Genomic DNA, 23,443 nt, shown 5'->3' on the forward strand with positions numbered 1-23,443 from the left:
TTACTTTAGGTAATTCTGGGAATTCTACTTCCTCCTTCAATTCTCAGCTTGGAGTTCAAGAACAAAGACGACATGCCCTATATGTCTCAGGCCCAGGAAATCCACCTCCAAGAGAAGGAGGCAGAAGAACCAGAGAAGCCCACGAAAGAAAAAGATGAAGAGGACATGGAGCTTACAGTAAGAAAACACTGCACAGTTATTCTCTGTGGGCAGAATTCCTGATCCACTTGTCCCACCAATATGCTCAAGATTCAGTAACTCCTTAGGTCAGACATCTGTTCCCAGCCTTCCACCAAGTTTAACCATGGAGTGCTTTCATTTCAGTATTGCAACCAAGGTATTGGAAAAGTGTAAACAACATGACCGCAGGGTCCACCCATATGTGAAATCTTGCAGCCAGCTAGTGGTGCAGGACAAACCAGTGAAATTCTAAAGCAAGACACCCTACGTTTTCCAAACAAGCAAAGCTTTTTGAACAACCAGATGATATATCTGTCTCAGCACACAAAGAAGGAAAAGGAATCCATGATTTGGGAGCAGCCGGCTTCACTGAGCTGGTACTGTTCTGCGGATCAGAAGCTAAGCCTGTATCTGTCTTCAGGGTCAGGCTCACAATTACAGCACTAATTGAATTTTGAGGTTTGTATGCAAAGCTTTTATTAGCTCTTCCTGGTATAATTATAGAGCATAGAGGCTTTGTTCTGCAGAGGGAAGGGGGCAGCTGGACATGGGACAGCTTCTTGCAACCCCCGCCTGAGCAGCGTGACTGCCACTGGCTCATATGCAGAGGCTAAAAATATCACATGCTGTTAAAGGGACAAACAAGGCTTCATAGCTTGGAAGTCATCAAGCAACAGCTCCATAAGGACTTTCTCAATTTGCCTTACCCTCCCTCACCACCCCCGCCAATGACCGTTGCTGTAGTGACCCAGAAGAAGCTATAAGGGGTGAAATCAAAAATTAGTTTTGCTCAGATGACAAAAGGCCTTTGCACTATTATCCTAGTAGGACAGCAGTGCGAATTGTTTCTCCTGCAGGTAAACAATATTTCCTTCCAGTAGGCTTTTCCTAAAGATCTATTTGCAGACACAATCCCTGACTTACTGAATGAAAGGTCAACTTTTGTTTCAGTTTGAGGATTTGTATAAAAATCTGTGGAGGAGTTGGCTCAGCTCTGTAACAGATGACTGTCTTCCCTAACAATCTCACCATAATTTTGTCCTCTGAATAGAATATAATAGCTTGATCATTAGAAGAAAACTGGCAATAGTAATACTGAATCTTTATTGAATATTTCAGCTGAACGTGTGCTCTGGAACCAGAATCCTGCCTTGTCACCTACTTGCTGTGTGACCTTGGGCACAATTTTATAACCTCAAACACAGGAACAATAATGTTGTCTAACTCACAAGTAATTGTCTAGTATAAAAAGTGTGCCTGTAAACTACTTATACTGGAGACTGGCACACTATAAACCAATATTATTTTAACAGTGCTAAGTGCTTTACCCATACTTACTAATGGAATCCTCACGAAAGTCCCACAAGATAGGCACTATTATTGCCCCCATTTTATTTATTTATTTATTTATTTATTTATTTATTTATTTATTTATTTTTATTATTTATTTTTAGAGACAGGGTCTCACTCTGTCACCAGGCTGGAGCAAAATGGTGTGATTATAGCTCACTGTAACCTCACATTTCTGGGCTCAAGGGATCCTCCCACAATACCTGGCCTTTTTTTTTTTTTTTTTTTTTAAGAGATTGCCCTGGCTGATCTTGAACTCCTGGTTTCAAACAGTCCTCTAGTCTTGGTCTCCCATAGTGCTGGGATTACAGGCATGAGCCACCACATCCAGCCCTAATTCCCATTTTACAAATGAGGAAACTGACACTCAAAGAGGTTAAATTGCTCAAGGATACCCAGCCAGTTCATGGCAAAGCTAAGATTAGAATCCAGGCATATAGGCTCCATCAACCACACTTTTAGACGCTAGGTTAAGGGCGAGAGAGAATGTCTCTCTAGTCTTAAGCGTGGCTGCTCAGCCTATTTGGTCCACCATGTAGCAGAAAGAATCCAAAAGTGATGAATGAGCCTCCAAAGTCAAGTGTGGCACAGTCCTGACATCAGTACACGTCCTAGGAAGACATCCAGAAACTGAATCAGCGTTCTCTCTGGTTGGGTCTCAAGGAAGAAAGCAAAGGGAGGTAGCTTTCCCTGCTCAGCCTAGAGCTTTGAGAACCTAATCCTTCAAGAAGCCATCATAAGTGATGCATCTCTAGACTAAGAGGAAAGTTTAGTAACAAGAGAATAGACCCTGGCCTTGTTTACTAAGAGCCCAGTAGAAGGCTCTGTAAGAGCATTGCTGCTCGAGCTTCTTCTCCACAGGCAGAAACAGCAGGGAGAAGGAAAGAAGGAAAGGACATGTGGCCTGGCAAACTCAGGGCTGGACAGCAGTTGTCTGTAACGTGGACCCCTCCCTTGACTCTGATGGCAAATTCTGTCAGTGTTCGAGCACTGGTCAGTAGACAGAACCTGGAGAGAACTGCAGAGTGCAGCTCATTGGCACCTCTCCTCCTTTTATGGGATTGAGATTTGAGCTTCTGTGTTAAACCAGTATATCCTCTCTTAGAATGGGACATTTTCCTTTGACCCGTCCAAAATGATACACGAAAATATCAACCTCAATTCACTCCATTTTTGTAGCTTTTAGTAGTTTAGTTCACCTCAAAAGAACTTTCTCAGCCTTGACATCTGTGTCTAGCCAGCAGAGATTCTCAAATCATGCTGTGCAGTTTTGTCTATGTTTGACCCTGTTAGATTCTGCTTTAAGGAATGTCAAAGGAAATGCCTGAATACGGAGAAGACACAAACAAAATCAAAAGTGAAGCTGCTTAGGCTGGAATTAATGAAATGTCAAAAATGCTTTACTTAAATCCATGAAAGACAAGCCTTTTACAAAGGCTTCATGCTGGAATATATCTGAATAATAAAGGCAAAACAGGTTTTTGTTTTTGTTTTGAATGCAGTGCTGGATAAATGTCTCCACTTTGCCTAATAAAGTCCCCACAAGTCCACAGACCCAGAGCATGTCTATAGCTCTGTTGGGAAAGTCACCATCCCCAGAAGTTACCCCAAAATGACACTCTCCAAGATGCCTAAAAACCTTCCAGCTGTCTTTACTTTCATCTCATTGTGTCCCCAAATAGCATTAGATTCTCAAGCATATAAATAAGCAGAACAGAAGCATGATAATTATGTTACATAAATTATAGACAGCCAAATGTCATGTAACCTCAGAGTTTCTTGAGGTCAATGATCAATATTTATAGAACTCTATCACAGTCTAGTGTGTCTTGTCCATCAGAAAGATTTACTCCACTCACTGATGAAAATAAACACTTTAATAAGTCGTAGTATGGAATCTAACTTCTTCATTAACTCAAGGGACTTTTGCAGCCGGAGTCCACGAAGGAATGGAAGTTACCTTCTCCAGAAATCCTATTGGTTACAGGTCAATCATTTGTGATTATTACATAGTTGAATAAAGTGGATATTTGAGGTAATGAACCAAGTAGTGGAAACTAATATTTGTATACTTTAGGTAAAGTGGCTTTAAGCCAGAATTATCTAGGTTTGTCTCTATTCTCAATTTCGAAACTCATGCATTGTTTCTATAATGAGCTGTCTCAGCTTTGAGCTCATTTCCCAGTACTCTGTCTTGCCCCAAATCCTTGTCAGTCCTGAGCAGTTATAAAGTTTTACCCTGTCCTCACGTTATAAAAATCTCCAAACTTTGTGAAACTAGCTTTGTGTTAGAACAGTACTGAAGAATTAAAGCCAAGAAAGTATGCTGTTATAGATTCTAATAACACTTTTTTTTTCTAGTGAGTGATCTCAACCAGATCGTTTTAGTGAAGAGTGTGTAAGAAGGTCTCAGTTCACTTTAAAGTCTAGCTAGTGTTTACTGAGCACTTATTAAGTGCCAGATGCTACCTGACTTGTAGGCCAACCCTATAGTGGGTACTTTATTACCCTCATTTTACAGTTAAAGAAACTAAGTCTCAGAGTGGTTAAAAACCTTTCCCGTGGTGCCACCGATTTGAAGTGTCTGAGTTAGGACTCAGTCTCCCATCTGAGTTACCCAGGGCCTGGAACTCTTCCTCAGTTAAATTATTATAGTTGTTGTCACTGCTACTGTTGTCATGAATGAGAAGGAAATGATTCTATTCTCAAGGAAGTTTCCAGCATCTTGGAGATGAGGACCTCTCAAGGTCAGGCCTGACTGGAATCCTTCTCCTAGTCCCACGTAGTTGCAGAGGCAGGCAGTGTTCACAGGAACCACCATAAAACTAGTACCAGCAGTAATTCAGGATTTACAGTGTTTGAAATCAGGGAAGAGGCTTAATTGACTCACAGTTCTGCGTGGCTGAAGAGACCTTGGGAAACTTACAATCATGGTGGAAGGCAAAGGGAAAGGAAGGCATGTCTTACATGGTGGCAGGAGAGAGAGAGTGAGGAAATGCCAAACTTTAAACCATCAGCCCTCATGAGAACTCACTATCACCAGAACAGCATGGGGGAAACTGCCCCCATGATCCAATCACCTCCCACCAGGTCCCTCCCTTGACACATGGGGATTACAATTCAAGATGAGATTTGGGTGGAGACACAGAGCCAAACCATATCACTAACCTAACTAAGTTCCAGGCACTGCAGATCATTTACCTCTCGAGTATTCACAACCTTTGGATAAATTAGGTATGCTGGTCCAATTGACCTTTGACTTAAGGGTCATTAGCATTTGAAGAGACAGAATTTGAATCCAGATCTAGCCTGTTTCATGATATAGAGAGAGCGAGCAGGTAGGGAGGAAGAATAGATTCTTGAAGTCTGGCCTTCCCAGGCTACACCCTTTCTTCCTCTCTGGACTCTGGGTATCATCTATTACCCACATCTTCTAGAAGTCCCAGAGTGGAAGAGAAGAGAATGGTCAAGAAATATACCCAAAGCCTTCCATCTCAGGCAAAGGGTATTCACAGATTATACGTGTAGGACAATTACACTCATAGGAAAGGTACAACCTCTAAATCTCTGGGGCCTTGGGTTCTTAGGTTCTATGGGCATCCTTTCCTCATCTGTAAAATGAACACATTGAATTACATGCTCTCCAGAGCCCTGCCATGATAGTATCGATTCTCTTCCACCATAGGCAATGTTGGGACGAAACAACGGGGAGTCCTCCAGGAAGAAGGATGAAGAGGAAGTTCAGAGCAGGCATCGGTTAATCCCCCTCGGCAGAAAAATCTATGAATTCTACAATGCACCCATCGTGAAGTTCTGGTTCTACACAGTAAGCACATTTCCTTTTCTCCTTCCTAGTGGATGGCCACAAGGAGCCAATGTCCATTTCTCATGTACCTGTGTGGTTTTCTCTGCAAGTCGTAAGTGCCACACACACAGGAGTGAAAGTTCTGTGACCTTGCTTTTTCAATAGCTTTGCAAGATTTGTGGCGTTTTGTTAGGCAGCTTTCACAGGCCACATTTTGCCTCCTCTCAGAAAATAGAGGAAATGGTGGAGGTGAGAACTAACAGAAATAGAGGTGAGATGAGTATGAGTCTTGTCTAACAGGGAAGTAGATATGCTTTTCTGAAATACTTGATGTTTTGAATAGATGAGGGCTATATCACAGTTGCCCATTTTAGATGCCAGTCCTGGATTTGGGGGTACTTTTGGCAGGTAAGGAGTAAGGAGAGTGTGGAAGTAACACCACTAAAGAAGGCAGTGTGTGTGCGTGTGTGGGTGTAACTACTCCCAATCTGCTAGTGTCATCAAACAACCTTTCTTGTTCCAACAAAATTAACAATATGCAAACCACAGCAGCAAAAGCTACTCAAAGGAAACCTGCAATCATGGCTAACATTGCTTAGTATGCACATCATGTAAACATTTTTCTGCCTACAAAAGAGTGGATTGTCCTTGAAATGACCTTCTGATATGGTAGAAATGGTTCAATTATTGGTTCTCCACGTCTACTGTTCAGTGATTTTTTTTTTAAGGTGAGCTTTTGGCCCAGGTCATCTCTGATTCTTTCCAGTCACGGTGGAACTGTGCCAGATGAAGGATAGTGCATCTGTATTTTTAGCCCTTGCCACAACCAGCTGCATAGCAGTCATTTGAGTCAGCAACAGGATCATCTGAATCTGAGGCCAAAATGACTCAAATGACTAGATGAGGTGCTTTTCATGTGGTCCTGTGTGCTAACACTTAACATTGACTTTAAAGTTGGGTTTCTCTAGTTCAGTGCTATTAACATTTAGGGTAGGATAATTCTTCATTGTGGGGGGCTGCCCCCAACAGGTAGCATGTTTTACAGCATGCCTGGCCTCTACTCAGTGGCAACTCTTCATCCCCCAAGTATGACAAGCAAAATGTCTCCAGACGTTGCTAAATGTCCCCTTGTGGGATAAAATTGCCACCATTCGGAAACTACAACTTTGAAGTGTGGTCTTGAGAGAGGATAGGATATTATCAAAATATAAATATTAGATGTTTTCAGTGAAGTAAAAATTCAAATTTATCAATGGTAGGAAAAGAGAAAAATTATCTCCCCCCAAAAATAACTGAGGCATGCAAAAATCATTTCTATTCATATATTTTATACAGCTCTATATTATTTTTAACCTTGCAGAAAACAGCTTAGTGGTGACAAGCATGGACTTTGGAATCAGACAGCCTGGGTGGGAATCCCATCTGCAACTCTTACTGTGTGCCCTCAAACAACTTAACTTCCCATTCTGTCCACAGTTTTCTTAAGATGCCAATAATAGTAGTTCCGATTTTATAGAATTTAATGAAGATTAAATGTGTTAAAACATATAAAGCATTTAGAACAGTTCCTTGACATGTAAGTACAACGTAACTGTGACTATTGTTTCTTCTAGGCTATTCATATTGCATAGCAATAATAGATAGTGTTGTGTTGTGTTCATCCATCCACTCAACAAAAATAATATCTTTTATTGAGTACCTACTATGTTTGAGGCAATGTTCTAGGTACTATTTAAGTACTCTCTGTAATCCTAACAAACAACCATTTTATCAAGATAATATTTATGTATTTATTTAGGAGAGACAGGGTCTTACTCTGCCACCCAGACTGGAGTGCAGTGGTAAGATCTTGGCTCACTGCAACCTCCACCTCCTGGGTTCCAGTGATTCTCATGTCTCAGCCTCCCGAGTAGCTGGGATTACAGGTGTGTACCACCACACCCAGCTAATTTTTGTATTTTTAATAGGGATGGGGTTTTGCCATGTTGGCCAGGCTGGTCTCGAACTATGGGCCTGCCTCGGCCTCCCAAAGTGCTGGGATTATAGGTGATAGCCACTGCACCCAGCCTAAGATAATATTTTTGGAGCTATTTTAACACCCAGGTCTGTCCTTCCTTTAATATTATGATACCCCAACTGTTAGCTTAGAACAGCGCTTGGCAAACTACAGCTCTCGGGCCAAATTCAACCCATGGCCTATGACTGTGGCCTGCAAACTAAGAATGGTTTTTACATTTTTAAAGGGTCAAAGTAAAATTTAAAAAGGAATAACTTGAGACATATATTCAAATTGTAGTGTCCATAAATAATTCGAGCACAGTCAGACTCTTAATTTCTGTTAGAGGAATTTAATTGCACAATGAACAATTTGTGAATGGGACAGCCTTCCAAGCCAGAGGAGGCTCAGAGACTCCAGCAGGGCCATGTGGTGGAAGATTTATGGACAGAAAAAGGGAAGTGGCATACAGAAAATGGAAGTGAGGTACAGAAACAGCTGGATTGGTTACATCTCAGCATTTGCCTTATTTGAACACATTTTGAGCAGTTTTGAACACATTTTGAGCAGTTGGCTACATTTGATTGACTGAAACTCAGTGATTGGTCTTGTTACACATTCATTTGTTACAGTTCACAATGTACAAAGAAAACTTTAGGTCAAACTTAAAATATGTAAGGAGGCAGCTTTAGGCTAAACCTCATTTAACATTACCAGTAGGCTGGCTGCTTTTGTGCTACCACATCGAGTTAATGAGTGGTGAGAGACAGAGAGAGACTATCAGGTCTACAAAGCCTTAAAAGTTAACCAGTTGGCCATTTGTAGAAAAAGTTTACAGACTCCTGAGAGCAGAAATCAGTAGACGTAACAGTATCAACTTTTCTAAAACTTCCATGATGACAAGGGCGTTTTGTTAGAAATGCAAATTTCTAGCCCCATCATAGACCCATGGAATCAAATCTTCATGAAGGAGCCTAAGAGGCTGTGTTAGTTTAACCAGCTTCCCAGGAGAAATTTGTGATTAGAGATGCTTGAGACACGCTGCTTTGCTTATGTCATTGGCAGCTTGTTGGGAGGCTACCTCTTTGGGGAGTGGGGCCTGTGTGTCCAGCACCCTTCTGCATGGCTGAGTTGACCTCAGCAAACCCATCAGACTGGATCCCCTAGATCCATTCAGTTGTGTTTTCATGATTCTCCAACATTCATCTTCACATATTGACAAAGCCCAGGCCTCGAGGAAGTGATCGGAAATGAGGTATGCCAGTCTTTTGACTCACCAGACATGCCTAACAATACAATTCAGTTTCAGATTGAAGGTCCCATGTACTTTACTTTGGGCTGTGTTTTTCTCTGTAAGAGTATTTCTCACCAGATTTCCAAAAATGGTCTGTCCTACTCTCCCAAGTTTCTGAAAGGTAGGACACACCTCATTTCCGTGTAACCTCACTTCTGCATTGTAACAAGTTTCTCTAGGAGTAGGTTGGGTCCGCTTTTGGTCCCAGAAGAAAGCAGGCAGGGGTCCAGCTGGCTCCTCGACCCTGCTTGTGTTGAGAGCCTATTTCAGGTATCCGGCTGGAGAGGATTCAAATTCAAGGTGTGAAGTGGCTCTGAGTTTCTCTAGCAGTGACCAACTCTATCCTCTACGAGACCATGTGCCCTCCTGCTCTCCAGAGGTAGTAGAAAAAGAAAAAGGCCCAGGTAGAAGTGAGGAAGAGCAAAGTCCCACCAGGGATCCATAGCAAGCTGTGGCAGGCTTTGGTGCTTGTGTTTGACCATTTAAGAAGCATGAATCTTAGTTAATGGAAAATGCATAGAAAGATTATATGTTAATAAAACACAAATTCTTAGAGTTCTCCCACTGACTTAAATAAGACTCATAGGTTCAAAAGCTTGGACATTCTACATGCAGATTGTTAAAGCTTACAGAATATATATATACACACACATACAATTAAAGCATGTCATGTCAAGATAATCTACAGCAAGGCTGCATGAATGTTGGTGAGTTCTGTGATAGGCTGCTTCCAAGACAGCAGCCAGTCCTCTGTTGTGCCATCTAAACATAAGACCCTATTTTCAGAAGTCTGTATTTTGAGAGTTGTACCAAAATATTATATTATAGCTTGACTATGGAAAAAGTTCATTATAGAGTAACTGTGATGTAAAAACCAGGCAGGGGCTAAAAATGATGAATGTGGAGGAAGCATAACCAATAATGAGGGCAATTTTAAAAAGAAAAAAAAAGGGGAGAGGTGTGAATAGTTAATTGGGGATCAAAGGGAAGTAAGGACTAAGGGAAGAGGAGACAAAAAGAATAACAGAAGCATCTTGAAAAAAAAAAGTGGATATTAGCTAGCATTTATTGGGTCTCTACAGTGTGTTGGGAGAGACAGACAGACAGATAGATATATAGATCCCCAGTCATTACAAAGGCCCTATAAGGAAAGTGGAAGTGATCCCATGTTACAGAATGGAGGCCCAGGCAGGTTAACCTTACAAAAGATGATACATCTAGGAAGTGAGCTGGGATTTAAATCCAAGCTTCACTGATACCTATGCCTACCTTCCTTCCACTAAACACATTAGACTTGTATTCAGAGGCCAGATGTAGGTTCAAGGAGTTCCTTACTTCTGTTTGATGCAGAGGTTCTGGAATGCAGAGGTTCTGGAAGAATGTGCATGTCACTGGGCCTACATATGAAAAGAGAAGATAATGCTTTGGAATGTTTTGCAATGAATTGGGCAAAATGATAAAACCAGGGCAGTTAACAATATTCATTTCCCCTATAAGTGATGGAATCTGACCCAACTCAGAGAAGGAAGCAACGAGAGAGAAGGATTTTAAGTCAGACGGAGGCTGAGAGTATATTTTAGAGTTCTAACCACTGAAGTCCTTTTTCTGTTTTTTGCAGTCTGTACTCACAGGACTACAGAATTAATGCCAGTGTATTATAATGGTAAACGGAAACCATATGAACCAAGTTCCATTTTGAACTGATTTTTAAACAGCGTCCTACACAATTTTAAGTAAACTCTTTCATGAGAAGTTTTCATGATTTGCCAATGCTCCTGAAGATGGGGAGGGGTAGGAACCTAGGCATAGGTTGAAATGATAGGCCCTGGGGGGTGGGGGGTGCCAGCACAAACCATGCAGGCAGAGAGTGAGCCCAGATGTCCAGCTCTCATAAGTGATCTTATTTAACTCCGTCCTACTTCACCCTTTAAGTGATGAACTTGAGGTCAGGAGTTCAAGACCAGCCTGGCCAACATGGTGACACCCCCGTCTCTACTAAAAATATAAAAATTAGCCAGACACGGTGGCAGGTGCCTGTAATCCCAGCTACTGGAGGGGCTGAGGCACAAGAATCGCTTGAACCCACGAAGAGGAGATTTGCAGAGAGCCAGGATCACAGGGATCACAGCACTGCACTCCAGCCTGGGCAATAGAGTGAGACTGAGTCTCCAAAAAAAAAAAAAAAAAGAATCAATTCATTCACCTGGGCATGGTGGCTCAAGCCTGTAATCCCAGCACTTTGGGAGGCCAAGCTGGGGGGATCTCTTGAGCCCAGGAGTTTGAGATCAGCCTGGCCAACAAAGTGAGATGCTGTCTCTACTGAAAATACAAAACTTAGGCTGAAGTAGGAGAATCACCTGAGCCCAGGAAGTCAACGCTACAAGAAGCCGAGATCACAATGCCACTGCACTCCAGCCTGGGCGACGGGAGTGAGACCCTGTCTCAAAACATAAGAGAATCCTTCTATTATAAAAGGAAAGGGGGAGGCAGAGAGGGAGGGAGGAAGTTTTCTTAGTAGAGAAAGCGGCATATCCCCCAGAGAGGCTGCAGCTTCCTCTACCTTCTAAGCTGCCTTCCCAGCTCCAAAGTCACGCAATACCTCCAGGCCCCTCAAGGCCTCCATCCTTTCACCCACAATGTGTCTATTCTTTGGTACAACCACTCTGAAGAGTGCAGCAGATTTTAATAAACTCCCTCTTGGTTCCTGCTCACAGCCCCTGAGGCCCCTAAGGCCAGTGAGTACCTCACTCAACTTGAGGCATTGCCTAAGGAAGGCCCAGCTAGTCTGCCATTTCCCTTAAGGTGAGTCTTCTCTCAAGGCTCCTCAGCCCCCTTATGAAAGAGCCTCACCAGTTTCCCTGCACTTTTCTCACCTTGACACAACTGAATCTTCCAAGAACAGTCATCAAACCTGGGGAGTTCTTCCCAGACATCCAGCAATTCAGCCAGTCACATCAGGATTCAACCCCAAAGAGCCAGAGCCTCTTGGGGATTAAACCCCACACCCGTCCACGAAAGGCCACACAGACCCTTTCCTTTCTATAAATAGTGTTGTATTTTCTTGTGTTGTTTCAATGAAGCCGACACCAAGGAGGAATGTTTTAACTTGGGTAGGGCAGGAAAGCGGTGAAATGGAAACACGTGAAACCCTCCCAGGGCACTGACAAACCAAACTCTTTAAGCCTGGGCTAATTTTATGTTGGGTTGACCCGTTTACAGGTGTTACATGCGCCTTCCTTTTCCTTTTCTTCTCACAGACACTTATTCTGCCTGGGATTCATGAAGCAAAAATCCACTGTGCTGCCCTAGTTTAAGAACCTAAGGTCCACGCCTGAGCAAGAGCAGCCACTGACAGCCAAGGTTCCCTTTTTAGCCGAGAAAACACACACACAAAAATGGGTAACTGCAAGACGAAATGATGCATCATGACACATAGATTTAAGCAAAGCACCAGAGCCCCACAGACACGTGTACGGGTCAAAAGGAAGATTGCATATTATAATCTTTCAAGTATCACTGTCTTTTCTAATTCTTTTGGTAGTTTAGCACCTTCGAGTTCATTTTGTCATAAATTCTGTGTCCTGCTTGCTGACCTTGTTCTGTGCTGCTGTGCAGTGGCCGTGGCTGATGCTGAGGCTCCTGGGCCTGAACAGCCAGACCACTGTATTGTATTTCCTTACAGCTGGCATATATCGGATACCTGATGCTCTTCAACTATATCGTGTTAGTGAAGATGGAACGCTGGCCGTCCACCCAGGAATGGATCGTCATCTCCTATATTTTCACCCTGGGAATAGAAAAGATGAGAGAGGTAACAGCTTTGATAAAATAAAACGTAAGAGAAAGACAGTGGTTAAGTTCTATCTGTGGACAGAGGGGACAGGAAGATGCCTGGGATGCAAATTAGGGTGGAAACTGTTTTCTCTAACGCTACCACAGCTGCTGCTTAGCTCTGACAAACCTGGGAAGGCTCACAGTGTGGTGCTGATAGGGGTATAACTCCCTGAGTGTTTAGGATTTGGTCTATTCTCTGCTAACATAGCTTTTGTCCCAAGAAGGCGTACAGTTGTTTTTGATGCCGTTTACATGTCTTTACTCATCCCTATAAACATGGCTTTCTAGATTTTGCCACTTTTAACTCCCATTTCACCCCTTTATTCTGTGTGTCTTCGGACACAGCCTGCCAATACCTGTGACTCTCCAGATGTGTTTCGGCTGTTCTAGGAGGAACTCTGCTTTCACTCATTCATTGGATTTATTCTCTGGTTTATTTCTTCTCAACATTCTGCTCGCACCTGCTGGACACCAACCACTCTGCCAGCGGTAGGGACCAGCAAGGTGGACTGAATGCAGGTCCTTCGGGTTGTGGGTGCAGGGTCCCTCTTTTCTCCCCCAACTTCTGTGGCCTAAAAGGAGCCCTCAAAATGCCATCCCTAAGTGGTTTATTTGAAATCAGAGCTAACCTCAGGGGCCCATCAGATTCACAGCTGCTAAAAGAATGTGATCAAGCAAAAGTCCACAAGAGGGCTCTGCAGCCCCGCTCAATGTTCACTCCGAGCTCCTATTTCATCAGGGAAAGCCATTAGGGAAGAAAGGCTTAGGAGGTAGTGCTGATTTCTCTTTCCTGAAATGACAGTAAGCAGGACAGGCCCTTTCTGGAGGAAATGCTCCCATTCAAGTCCACTGAGTCTTTAAGAGCTCAGGAACAACCCTAATTGCTGTACTACAGCGGGTGGGGAAATATACTGGACACCATAGGACAAACGGACTCTTACAAATCCACAACTTCACTCTTGCCTTCATTACAAAGATAGGTTAAAAGGCAAGCGTTTCAGCTCTAGAATGTTCTCTTCCGGAGAAAAGATGCGATACCTGTTAGATGCAGTTGTATTGGGATCAAATGTCTTATCTCTCAAGCCCTTGTCTTGAGTTTTTAAACTATTTGGGGGATATTTTAACTCCGACTACCATCTCCCCATCCTGAGAACCTGGGGGTGGGTCTGCTAGTCCCATTTTACAAGAGCCTGGATTGAAAAAAAGAAAAAAAAAAAAAAGGAATGCCTTGCCTTGTTCCAGCTTGTCGTCTACACTTTGGTCTTCCCATTCATGGTGCCTTTTCTTCTTGACCAATGTTGTGGATTTCCCATTTGTAAACTGAAAAACAGTAATAAATTTGCTTTGGTCTTTGTGCAGCTCTCTGAGAACTGAGGCCCGCTCCTGCTGGGGCCCTGTGGCTGTGCTGTGCCAGCTGGCACTCGAGCGATTTAACGCCTAGAAGCATATTCCTTCCCCATGATAAGCAGAAAAGGGAAGGACTCGAGCAGGGAGATTGGAGTCTCTCCAGGGACCAGACTGGGAGAAGACAGGGAGCAGTCTGTACTCCGCGGACTGTTCTGGCAGAGGCTGCCAAATGGGCAGGCTGCCAGGAGCCTCGAGGCCTGGATATCCATTTCTCCTGAAGAGGCATAGAATAGTAGGGAGGGCAGAGCTTTGGAGGCTGGGGTCAGGAAGGGGTCAACCGAAGGCTCCTCGCTTCCTGTGGGGAGTGAGGCAGTGACCACCTCCGAGTCTGACCTTTTCCTCTGCAGCTCAGTGAGGTGGCGCCCCAACCCCTGTGTCCTGCCCTGAACTCACTGAAGAGTTGCTTGACGACCAAGGGGTGAGGACCCCACGGGGTGAGGACCCCACAGGCCGTGCCCTTCCTGCCTCCTCCCAGTCAGCACGCAGGACCTCCAGGGCTCAGACGCAAGATCCTGGAAATGTGGAAAAGTTTGCATGCTTTGGTGCCTTCCCAGGAATACACAAGGAAGGCTTTGTGGTTTCCCATGATGCCCCCATTCCCAGCCCCACATATTTCTGCCTGGAGTCACTAAAGCAAGCCCCGGGAATCCCTTAATAGCATGGCACTGTTTACAGTGTGCGTGGGTAGACGTTATCTCATCTGGATCCTCCCCCGACCCCACAACCCTATGAGGTCGATGGTGTGACTATGACATCCCACTGCACAGGTCTGGGAACTGAGACTCGGGATTTAAGCAATTTCCCTGTATCCCGCAGCTAGAAAGCACAACTGAGTATGAAACCTGACGGATCCATCCCTAGACTCAGTGCTCTTTCTACTCCCCCACGATGCTCCTCAGGCTCCCAGGGTTCTAAGACAGGTGCCTGAGGGCTGGTTCGAGAGGTGGAGGAGGCAGGGGGGACTCTTGACTTTCCACTTCTGCTTCACCCCGGACTGTTCTGCTCTCATCTCATCTCTTTTTTTTAATGTTGGGACTTTACTAAAAAATGCTTCACTGTTTAAAAATTATGCTACAAACCTCTGTGTTTAGCAGTTTTAGGAAAGTGTGAGCAAAGGGTTGGAAAAGCTCAAGGCATTGCCTGTCAAACCCCTCTCCCAGCTACAGACACGGATTTTTACTCCGTTAAGATGCAGCCAGGGAGTGAGAAGCCATCAGGACACCACCAGCTGCAGAGATTGCTGATGACTAGGACAGTGGTTCTCAAACTGTGGCCACCAGGCAGGAGCTGGGAACTTGTCAGAAATGTAAATCCTCCACCCCACCCCCAGCCTACTGAAGCAGAAACTCCAGACTGAGGGCCCAGCATGGATAGTTTACCCAGCCCTCCAGGTGATTCTGATGTGCATTCAAGTTTAGAAACTCTGGGCTAGGGCTGAGGGCAGGACACTGCCTATGAAAAACAGGGATCCCAGGCAGCTCCTGGTACCCTGCTCAGCCTTCCAAGCCCCAGCCCTAACTTACCACAACCTGTCTTCCTTAGTATTTCGGGATTAGGTAAATCATTATAGTGGACATGAGGATTCACACAAGCCTCCAATCTTTCCTCTCCTTTGAGAGGTTCTGAGGTGGGGAAAGGGGTTGGTCATGGTTTGAAGAGATGGAATCCTCAGAGGCAAACACCAGCAACTGAGGAAGGTGGTCCTGGTGCAGCTTCAGTAAGTGGGGTTCCCTGGCTTCTCACATCCTGGGGCAGTCTGTGGTACAGGATGGGTGCAACTCCTGCTGTCCAGCTGTGAATTTCATAGACCCATGTGTGGTAGCCCCTCTAAGTTTAAGGTAAGGCAAGAGTCCCACAAAGGAGTTAGGATATGCAAGGGACTGGAAATTGCTCTTAGTGCCTACACGACAGTCAGTCTGTTGACAAATATGTATTGAGTTTCTATTATGTAACAGGCCTGGGGTACAAAGGGTCTGCCCTCAGAGTTTCAGTCTAGGAAAGAGAGAAGAGTAGATGGATGGATGAATAAATAGATGACTGATTGACAGGCATACACACATACTCATACACACATACATATACAAGCATACAGAAGACAATTTCATATAGTGATAAAAACTCCAAAAAAATAAATAGGGTAATATATTGGAGTGACTTGGGGACATGAAGTCTGCTGCAGCTAAAGTAGTCAAAAAAGGCCTTCCTAAAAAGGGGACATTTGATTGGAGACCTTGAAGATGAAGAGGAGCCAAATATAGATCTGGGAGAAGAAAGTGATGAACAGAAGGAATAAGTACAAGCATCCTGAATATCGAATAAACTTGTTATGCTTAAGAGATGACCAGTATGGCTGTAGGGTAGAGAATAAGGGAGAATACGGTGGGATGTGAAATGAGGCCACCGTAAAGAGTTTGGATTTTTCACTATTTGTAATGGACGTCATCAGAAAGCTCAAGCATACAATTATGATCGTTTGCTTTAGTTTCTGTTGTTGTTCATTTGTCTCATAAGTTTTTTTTTTAATTGAGGTATAATTTATCTATAATTGAACAACTCCTAAGGGTGGAGCTTGATGAGCTTTTACCTATGCGTATAACCTGGTAATCGCCAGCCAGATCTTTACAGATCCAGCCTTTTAAATATCATTCTTTGTGCTGCTCAGAAAATGGGTTGAGGGTAAGTGGGCAATGAGGATGATGGGGATACCAGTTAGAAGGCTGCTGCAATCTGCAAGATGTGATGGAGCTTAGAATAGGGCGGCAGCAGTGGAGGTGGTGAGAAGTAGTTGGCTAGGTTGCATTTAGAAATAGAGGTGATAGGACTTGGTGCAGAGGATGTGGGATGTGAAAGAGAAAAATGGAAGAGTCTTCCCAAGTGAGCAGCCTGAGGAACTCAATATGGTGGCACTGTTTACTGAGATAAAGGGAGACTTCAGAGATTTGCAGCATACTAGGATTGAATCATTTTATAGCAAAACTCTTATGTGTGTCTTAGAATTTTACCACCACCCAAAGAATCAAAATTATTGCTTATATGTGCCTTTGGAATACTGCAGCTGAATAATCGCCTAAGCTTAGCTCAATTGGACTTTTATAGCATGCAAGTATTTAAGTAGATATAGGTAGACAAAGCAAGCTAGTAACATCAGCCAACAGACCAAGCACTTCCCAACTGGGCTGAAAATATAGACAGAAACCAGACCTAACCCCGCTCTCCTTCCTGCCTTATAGATTCTGATGTCAGAGCCAGGGAAGTTGCTACAGAAAGTGAAGGTGTGGCTGCAGGAGTACTGGAATGTCACGGACCTCATTGCCATCCTTCTGTTCTCTGTCGGAATGATCCTTCGTCTCCAAGACCAGCCCTTCAGGAGCGACGGGAGGGTCATCTACTGCGTGAACATCATTTACTGGTACATCCGTCTCCTAGACATCTTCGGCGTGAACAAGTATTTGGGCCCATATGTAATGATGATTGGAAAAATGGTAAGCAGGGTCTTCTGATTCCATGTTATAAGTTTTCAGAGGAGGAGTGGTGATAAAAGATAGAGGGAAATAATTCTTTTGGGCCTACTATCAAAGTCTAAATGAGATGGCCCTAGAGGCGTTTTATTTTATAAATTCCTTCTGAATGTTTGGGGGTTTGACTACATCTATATACAAAACTGGGTAATTTATCCATCAGTCACTCATTCATTTACTGAAAAATATATAAAGATCATCTATTTTGTGCTGGACACTGAACTAGGAGTTGGGTATACAAAGATGTTCTTTCCATGAGATTAAAACTGATGGAAGAGAGAGAGGGAGGGAGGGAGGGAGGAATTACCATACCATGTGAAAAATACTGTAATAGAGGTGTGTATAAAGTACAACAAAACCATAGAAAAGATAGTATAGATCAGAAAAAGCACACAGAGGTTACATTTTAGCTGGGTGTTGGAGAAGGAATGGGTCTCCACTACAAATTTTTAACAGATCTTTTAAAGATCCTGTGTTTTTAAATAAAGTTCTAGAAAATGCCTTTCCCTACACAAAGGAAAGAAAAATATAATTTACTTGCGCTGAGCTGAGTTGGGTTGGGTTTGAATTGAACATTCAGTTCTATCATGCATCATGTGTTTGTTACACTACTGGAAAATGATGTCTATTAAGAACTAGGTTCCGGAATGATGCTCCTACTTATCAAATTCTTGAAGAAAAAATCCCAGGTAGCAAGCTAATATGCTGCCCTACAAATGGCCGAGGACTTGTTCCAATAGTCCTTGACCACACACCAGTTTCCACACTTTTTCCATAGAGACTGAACCCTAGGAGGACAGCATCATGTGCATCTGGGAGTGCATCAGTAAATGAGCTTCCTCTCAAAACTCACTAGAGGAAGAATAAGAGCCTGGAGCCAGAACTGGGTACTTTTAATCAGTTCTTCCAGTTTTGAGTGTGTCCCCTTTTCACCTTTACAAGATATATGTGGAAAAGCCAAGTACATCTGTTCTACCATGACGAATACCTCTTACTGTAAAACCTTTTTCCTGGTCAGACACGGTAGGTCATGCCTGCAATTCCAGCACTGTGGGACGCTAAGGCAGGCAGATCGCTTGAGCCCAGGACTCTGAGACCAGCTTAGGCAGCACAGCGAGACCCTGATGATACAAAAACTAATGAAAAATTAGGGCTGGGCGCCGTGGCTCACGCCTGTATTCCCAGCACTTTGGGAGGCCGAGGCGGGAAGATCACCTGAGGTCAGGAGTTCGAGACCATCCTGACCAACATGGAGAAACCCCATCTCTACTAAAAATACAAAATTAGCCGGGCATGGTGGCATATGCCTGTAATCCCAGCTACTTGGGAGGCTGAGGCAGGAGAATCACTTGAACCCGGGAGGCGGAGGTTGCAGTGAGCTAAGATCATGCCATTGCACTCCAGCCTGGGCAAGAAGAGCAAAACTCTGTCTCAAAAAAAAGAAAAATAAAAAGAAAAGAAAAGAAAAATTAGCAGGGTGTGGTGATATGAGCCTCTGATCCCAGCTACCTGGGAGCCTGAGGTGGGAGGGTCACCTGAGCCCAGAGTTCAAGACAGTGGTGAGATACTTCTTCTCAAAAAAAAAGATAGAGAAAAACCTCTTTGCTAATATCTTTCACGTCACTTGAGCCATTGAAACCAACGATCAGTTAATAGATGTCCTTTTTGAGACGGCGTTTCACTCCATCACCCAGGCTGGAATGCAGTGATGCCACCTCTGCCTCCCGGGTTCTAGCAATTCTCCTGCCTCAACCTCCCAAGCAGCTGGGACTACAGTCACCTGCCACCACGCCAGGCTAGTTTTTTGTTTTTATTAGAAACGAGGTTTCACTAGGTTGGCCAGGCTGGTCTCAAACTCCTGACCTCAAGTGTTCTACCCGCCTCAACCTCCCAAAGTGCTGGGATTACAGGTGTGAGCCACTACGCCTGGCTGATATTATTATTATTACTCAAGATTTACTATATATATCATTGCTAACTCAATATTTATGGAACAGCTCTGTGTATGTATGTGTATGTGTATCTCTACTGAAATGAATCTTAAATAACCACGACTTTTCCTACAAAATCACTGACAAACTCATGCTAAGAGTGGAAGAATTTGAATTCAAAATGAATTGGATATAACACATTGAGCAATTTATTTAAACCCCTTTGAGATTTGGTTTACTCATTTCTAAAGTAGTGATGTATACTAAATGCATATCCTATAGGGTTATTGTTATAATTATTAGAAATAATACATACTAAATGACCAGCTGTGTCTGGCTCATAGCTGGTGGTTGACAAATTATATCTGTTATCATTATGTTCAAATTGCATTTTTTAAATACAATGAAAAAAAGGAAAAATTGGTGAGTATAATTATTATGCCGTATTCTTAACCCTACTGTACAAATGGTATTTATAACACCAGCATTGTTTAAGGCAAATATCACCAAACTCATTCTAGAGAGAAAAAAACTTGAATTCATGAGCTTGAGTTACTTACCCAAAACAGAACCCCAGTTCAATTGGGGATTTTTTGACTAGGAAAAAAATGTGTATCTTACTCCATTATACTGCCTGTTATATCATCTTCTGTGCACTTTAATAATGAATTTGAGATTGTGGTGAAAATTCCTGTCTAAAAGCAGAGAGTCTAGATTTAGAGTCTATGGATAGGGCTTAGGAGGTAGAATCTGTGGACCCTCTCTGCAATTTATATATAAAAATGTGTGGGTGTGTGAATTTTCTGGACAGAGGGGACAAGCTTTCATGAGATTCTCAAATGTATTTTCAAGTGGACTCAATGAAGGCAAAGAACTATAATAGTTATAAAATTAGGCCACGTTTTCTCAACCTTGACGCTGCTGATATTGCGGGCTGGATAATTCCTTATTTTAGGAAGCTGTCCTGTGTATCATAGGATATTTAGCAGTATCTACCCAGTGGATGCCAGTAGCATGCACATACACACACACACACACACACACACACACACACACAAGCAGTTATGACTACAAAAAAGTCTCCAGACATCTCCACGTGTCCCCCAGGGAATGAAATTGGCCTCTGTTGAGAATTACTGCATTCTGTGATTACATACTCAGATTGGTTGTTTTTTTCTGATTGCTACCTTATTTTATTTTAACAAATAAAATCTGAAAAGACCCAAACAAGCCAAATATATTACCCTTTAAAGCCTTGGTAGCATTTATATATTTGGAATAACTAAAGTTATGCTAATGCAGTGAGATTACTTTAAAATCCACGTCTATCATCTTAATAATGGCATAATTATCCCAGTTTTGACTAGAATGAAACCTTACTCAGGAGTGTGCAAGAGGAATGCACTGCATTTTCTCTGCCTTTTAACTTATGAATGACTTAATTTATCAGTCAAGAATAAGTAGAAAATGAGTATATTTGGGGACTTTGCTTCTCTTTCAAGAGGCTTTTAAGATCATCAGTTCAATAATTGATGCACTGATCCAGAAGGTACATAAAATATGCCTATAGAATTTTTCAGTGAGCCAGATGGACTACCAGGCTGGAACTTAAGAAAATGTGCCCAGATGTGTTATACCAAAAGCCTCTTGACATTAGGGAGTTCCCATTCAGCACAAAACAGCCAAGTAAGTCCCTGCCTTGTGGCCTAGGGACAGACAGCTGATGAGATTCCTGGACACACAATCATCAGGAGTCCATTTTGAAACTGGTACTATGAGTCTTTGCATAATATAAGAAGCCAGTACACCAAATGCCTCACAGCACGGAAAGCCTGCATATCCGGAAAGACTCCCACTGATCTGCTGCTGGTCCAGAACCACTTAACAAAATCCTCACTCCTTTCCTCCATATTCCACTTCTCAATGGAATTCTCTAAGCCTAGTACTAAGCTCACTTACATAATTCAGAATAAAAACAATAATAATAGCTATCATTTGCTGTGTGCCAGATACCATGTCAGACATGTCATCATCATACCCCCGGAAATAGGTTTTCGTATCTGTGTTTAATAATTTAATAAACAATTGAACAAGAGACTAAGCAAGGGACAATAATAGGATTCAAATTTCTCTCTGACTCCACAGCCTGACCTCCTTCCAACTCTAATAACAATAATACGTTAACATTTATGAAGAACTTACCACGTTGTTTCACATGCCAACTCATTTAATCTTCATAAAATAAATGTGTTATTATTCCTAGTTTACAAATAAAACTAGATTAAGCAGCTTGTTCAAGGACACCTAGCTATATTTCTTTGTCTTTCCTTTCTTTTTTATAACGTTTAAGAAAGGTTTTATTTTGTTTTTGTAATTATTTTTACTCTTTTTGTGTGGATTTTTTTCCATGTAGCTTTTTACTAGCATAGTCAAGATGAAAACCCAGGTATTCTGACACCAAAGTACATGTGTTTAACCACTACAATATATATATATATATAATATATCTTATATATACATTATATACAATGTATTATATAATGTATGTTATATAATACATATTATATAACATACATATGTGTATATTATCTATATTTTATATTATATAATGCACATATTATATATAATGTATAATATATATGTACATATATAAGCTATATAATGTGTATATTATATATAATGCATATATGTATATATCATGTAACATAATGTATATATTATGTATGTTCTACAGCAGAGTATAAAATATATAATGTATATATTACAGATAATACATTATGTAATTGCATATATTATATATAGTACATTATATATAATATACACATTATATATTATATATATTATATGCTCTCTTCTGTAGAACACAACAGAAAGATATTTACAAGATTAGGACAGAATCATCTCTCTTAATATTGAACCAACTGGACAATTTAGCTTTAAAAAGAGGTGGCCAGCCCCAGTTCCCATTACTAATGCTCTATTTCTGCACTCCACTCTATCAGATTTTGGTATTTGTATGAAAGCTAAGACTTCTTTGAAATATATGAAGCTAAGTGTTTGGGAAGAATGTTTCTTCTCTTTGATTGTTTTGACCCTCTGGATAGACAGCACAATCAATCTGAACAAAAACAACCCTGAGAAATTAAATTAGAACAGTTTCTGTATTTACCGGCTGAGTTTCCTTAGGTCAAACTAGCTTCTAAATCTCATGAGCACAAACCTTCCTCTCCCAACCCATCTTTTAATCAATGTAAATAAACACAACATGAAGGACCCATGTGTGCTTTTTCATTGATAGAACTTTTTGTAAATAAATGATGAAAGAATTTTATAAAATAAGAGAAAGAGAGAGAGGATGAAAAACACACCCATGTTTCCTATAAAACTGTTTCGACACAGCTGGCTTGCTCACTTTAAAAGAGTTCTGAGGCCGGGCGCAGTGGCTCAAGCCTGTAATCCCAGCACTTTGGGATGCCGAGATGGGCGGATCACGAGGTCAGGAGATCGAAACCATCCTGGCTAACACAGTGAAACCCCATCTCTACTAAAAAATACAAAAAACTAGCCGGACGAGGTGGCGGGCGCCTGTAGTCCCAGCTACTCGGGAGGCTGAGGCAGGAGAATGGCGTGAACCCGGGAGGCGGAGTTTGCAGTGAGCCGAGATCCGGCCACTGCACTCCAGCCTGGGCGACAGAGCGAGACTCAGGCACAGTGGCTCATGCCTGTAATCCCAGCACTTTGGGAGGCTGAGACAGGTGGCTCACGAGGTCAGCCTAGCCAAGATGGTGAAACCCCATCTCAACTAAAAATACAAAAATAATTAGCCAGGCATGGTGGTGCACGCCTATAATCCCAGCTATTCAGGAGGCTGAGGCAGACAATTGCTTGAACCCGGGAAGCAGAGGTCGCAGTGAGCCAAGATTGTTCCACTGCACTCCAGCCTGGGTGACAGAGCAAGACTCCATCTCAAAAATAATAATAATAAAATAAAAATTAAAAAATAAAATTGTAAGACTAATTTGAGGCCTCCATTATCATTGATAAAATTAGCATTAGGCTTTTTTTTTTGTGGATGGGCATCCCTTCAGGAAGTATGACATCTAAGAGAAAGTCTTTTGTATTCTATGT

The 23,443-nt window shown here is 42.4% G+C and overlaps 1 protein-coding gene across 33 annotated transcripts in view; it reads left to right on the forward strand.

Moving 5' to 3' along the window:
• Positions 1-23,443, forward strand: part of TRPM3 (transient receptor potential cation channel subfamily M member 3) — a 938,690-nt gene that overhangs the window by 851,211 nt on the left and 64,036 nt on the right. For all 33 annotated transcript variants that reach the window (XM_030919577.1, XM_030919573.1, XM_030919579.1 and 30 more), the window contains 4 exons: positions 10-177; positions 5,216-5,356; positions 12,308-12,436; positions 17,097-17,348. In XM_030919577.1, coding sequence (XP_030775437.1) covers positions 10-177; positions 5,216-5,356; positions 12,308-12,436; positions 17,097-17,348 — 690 coding nt within the window. The remainder of the gene's footprint in view (positions 1-9; positions 178-5,215; positions 5,357-12,307; positions 12,437-17,096; positions 17,349-23,443) is intronic.

The sequence above is a fragment of the Rhinopithecus roxellana genome, chromosome 16 (genome assembly GCF_007565055.1).
Source record: "Rhinopithecus roxellana isolate Shanxi Qingling chromosome 16, ASM756505v1, whole genome shotgun sequence".
NCBI lineage: Eukaryota > Metazoa > Chordata > Mammalia > Primates > Cercopithecidae > Rhinopithecus > Rhinopithecus roxellana.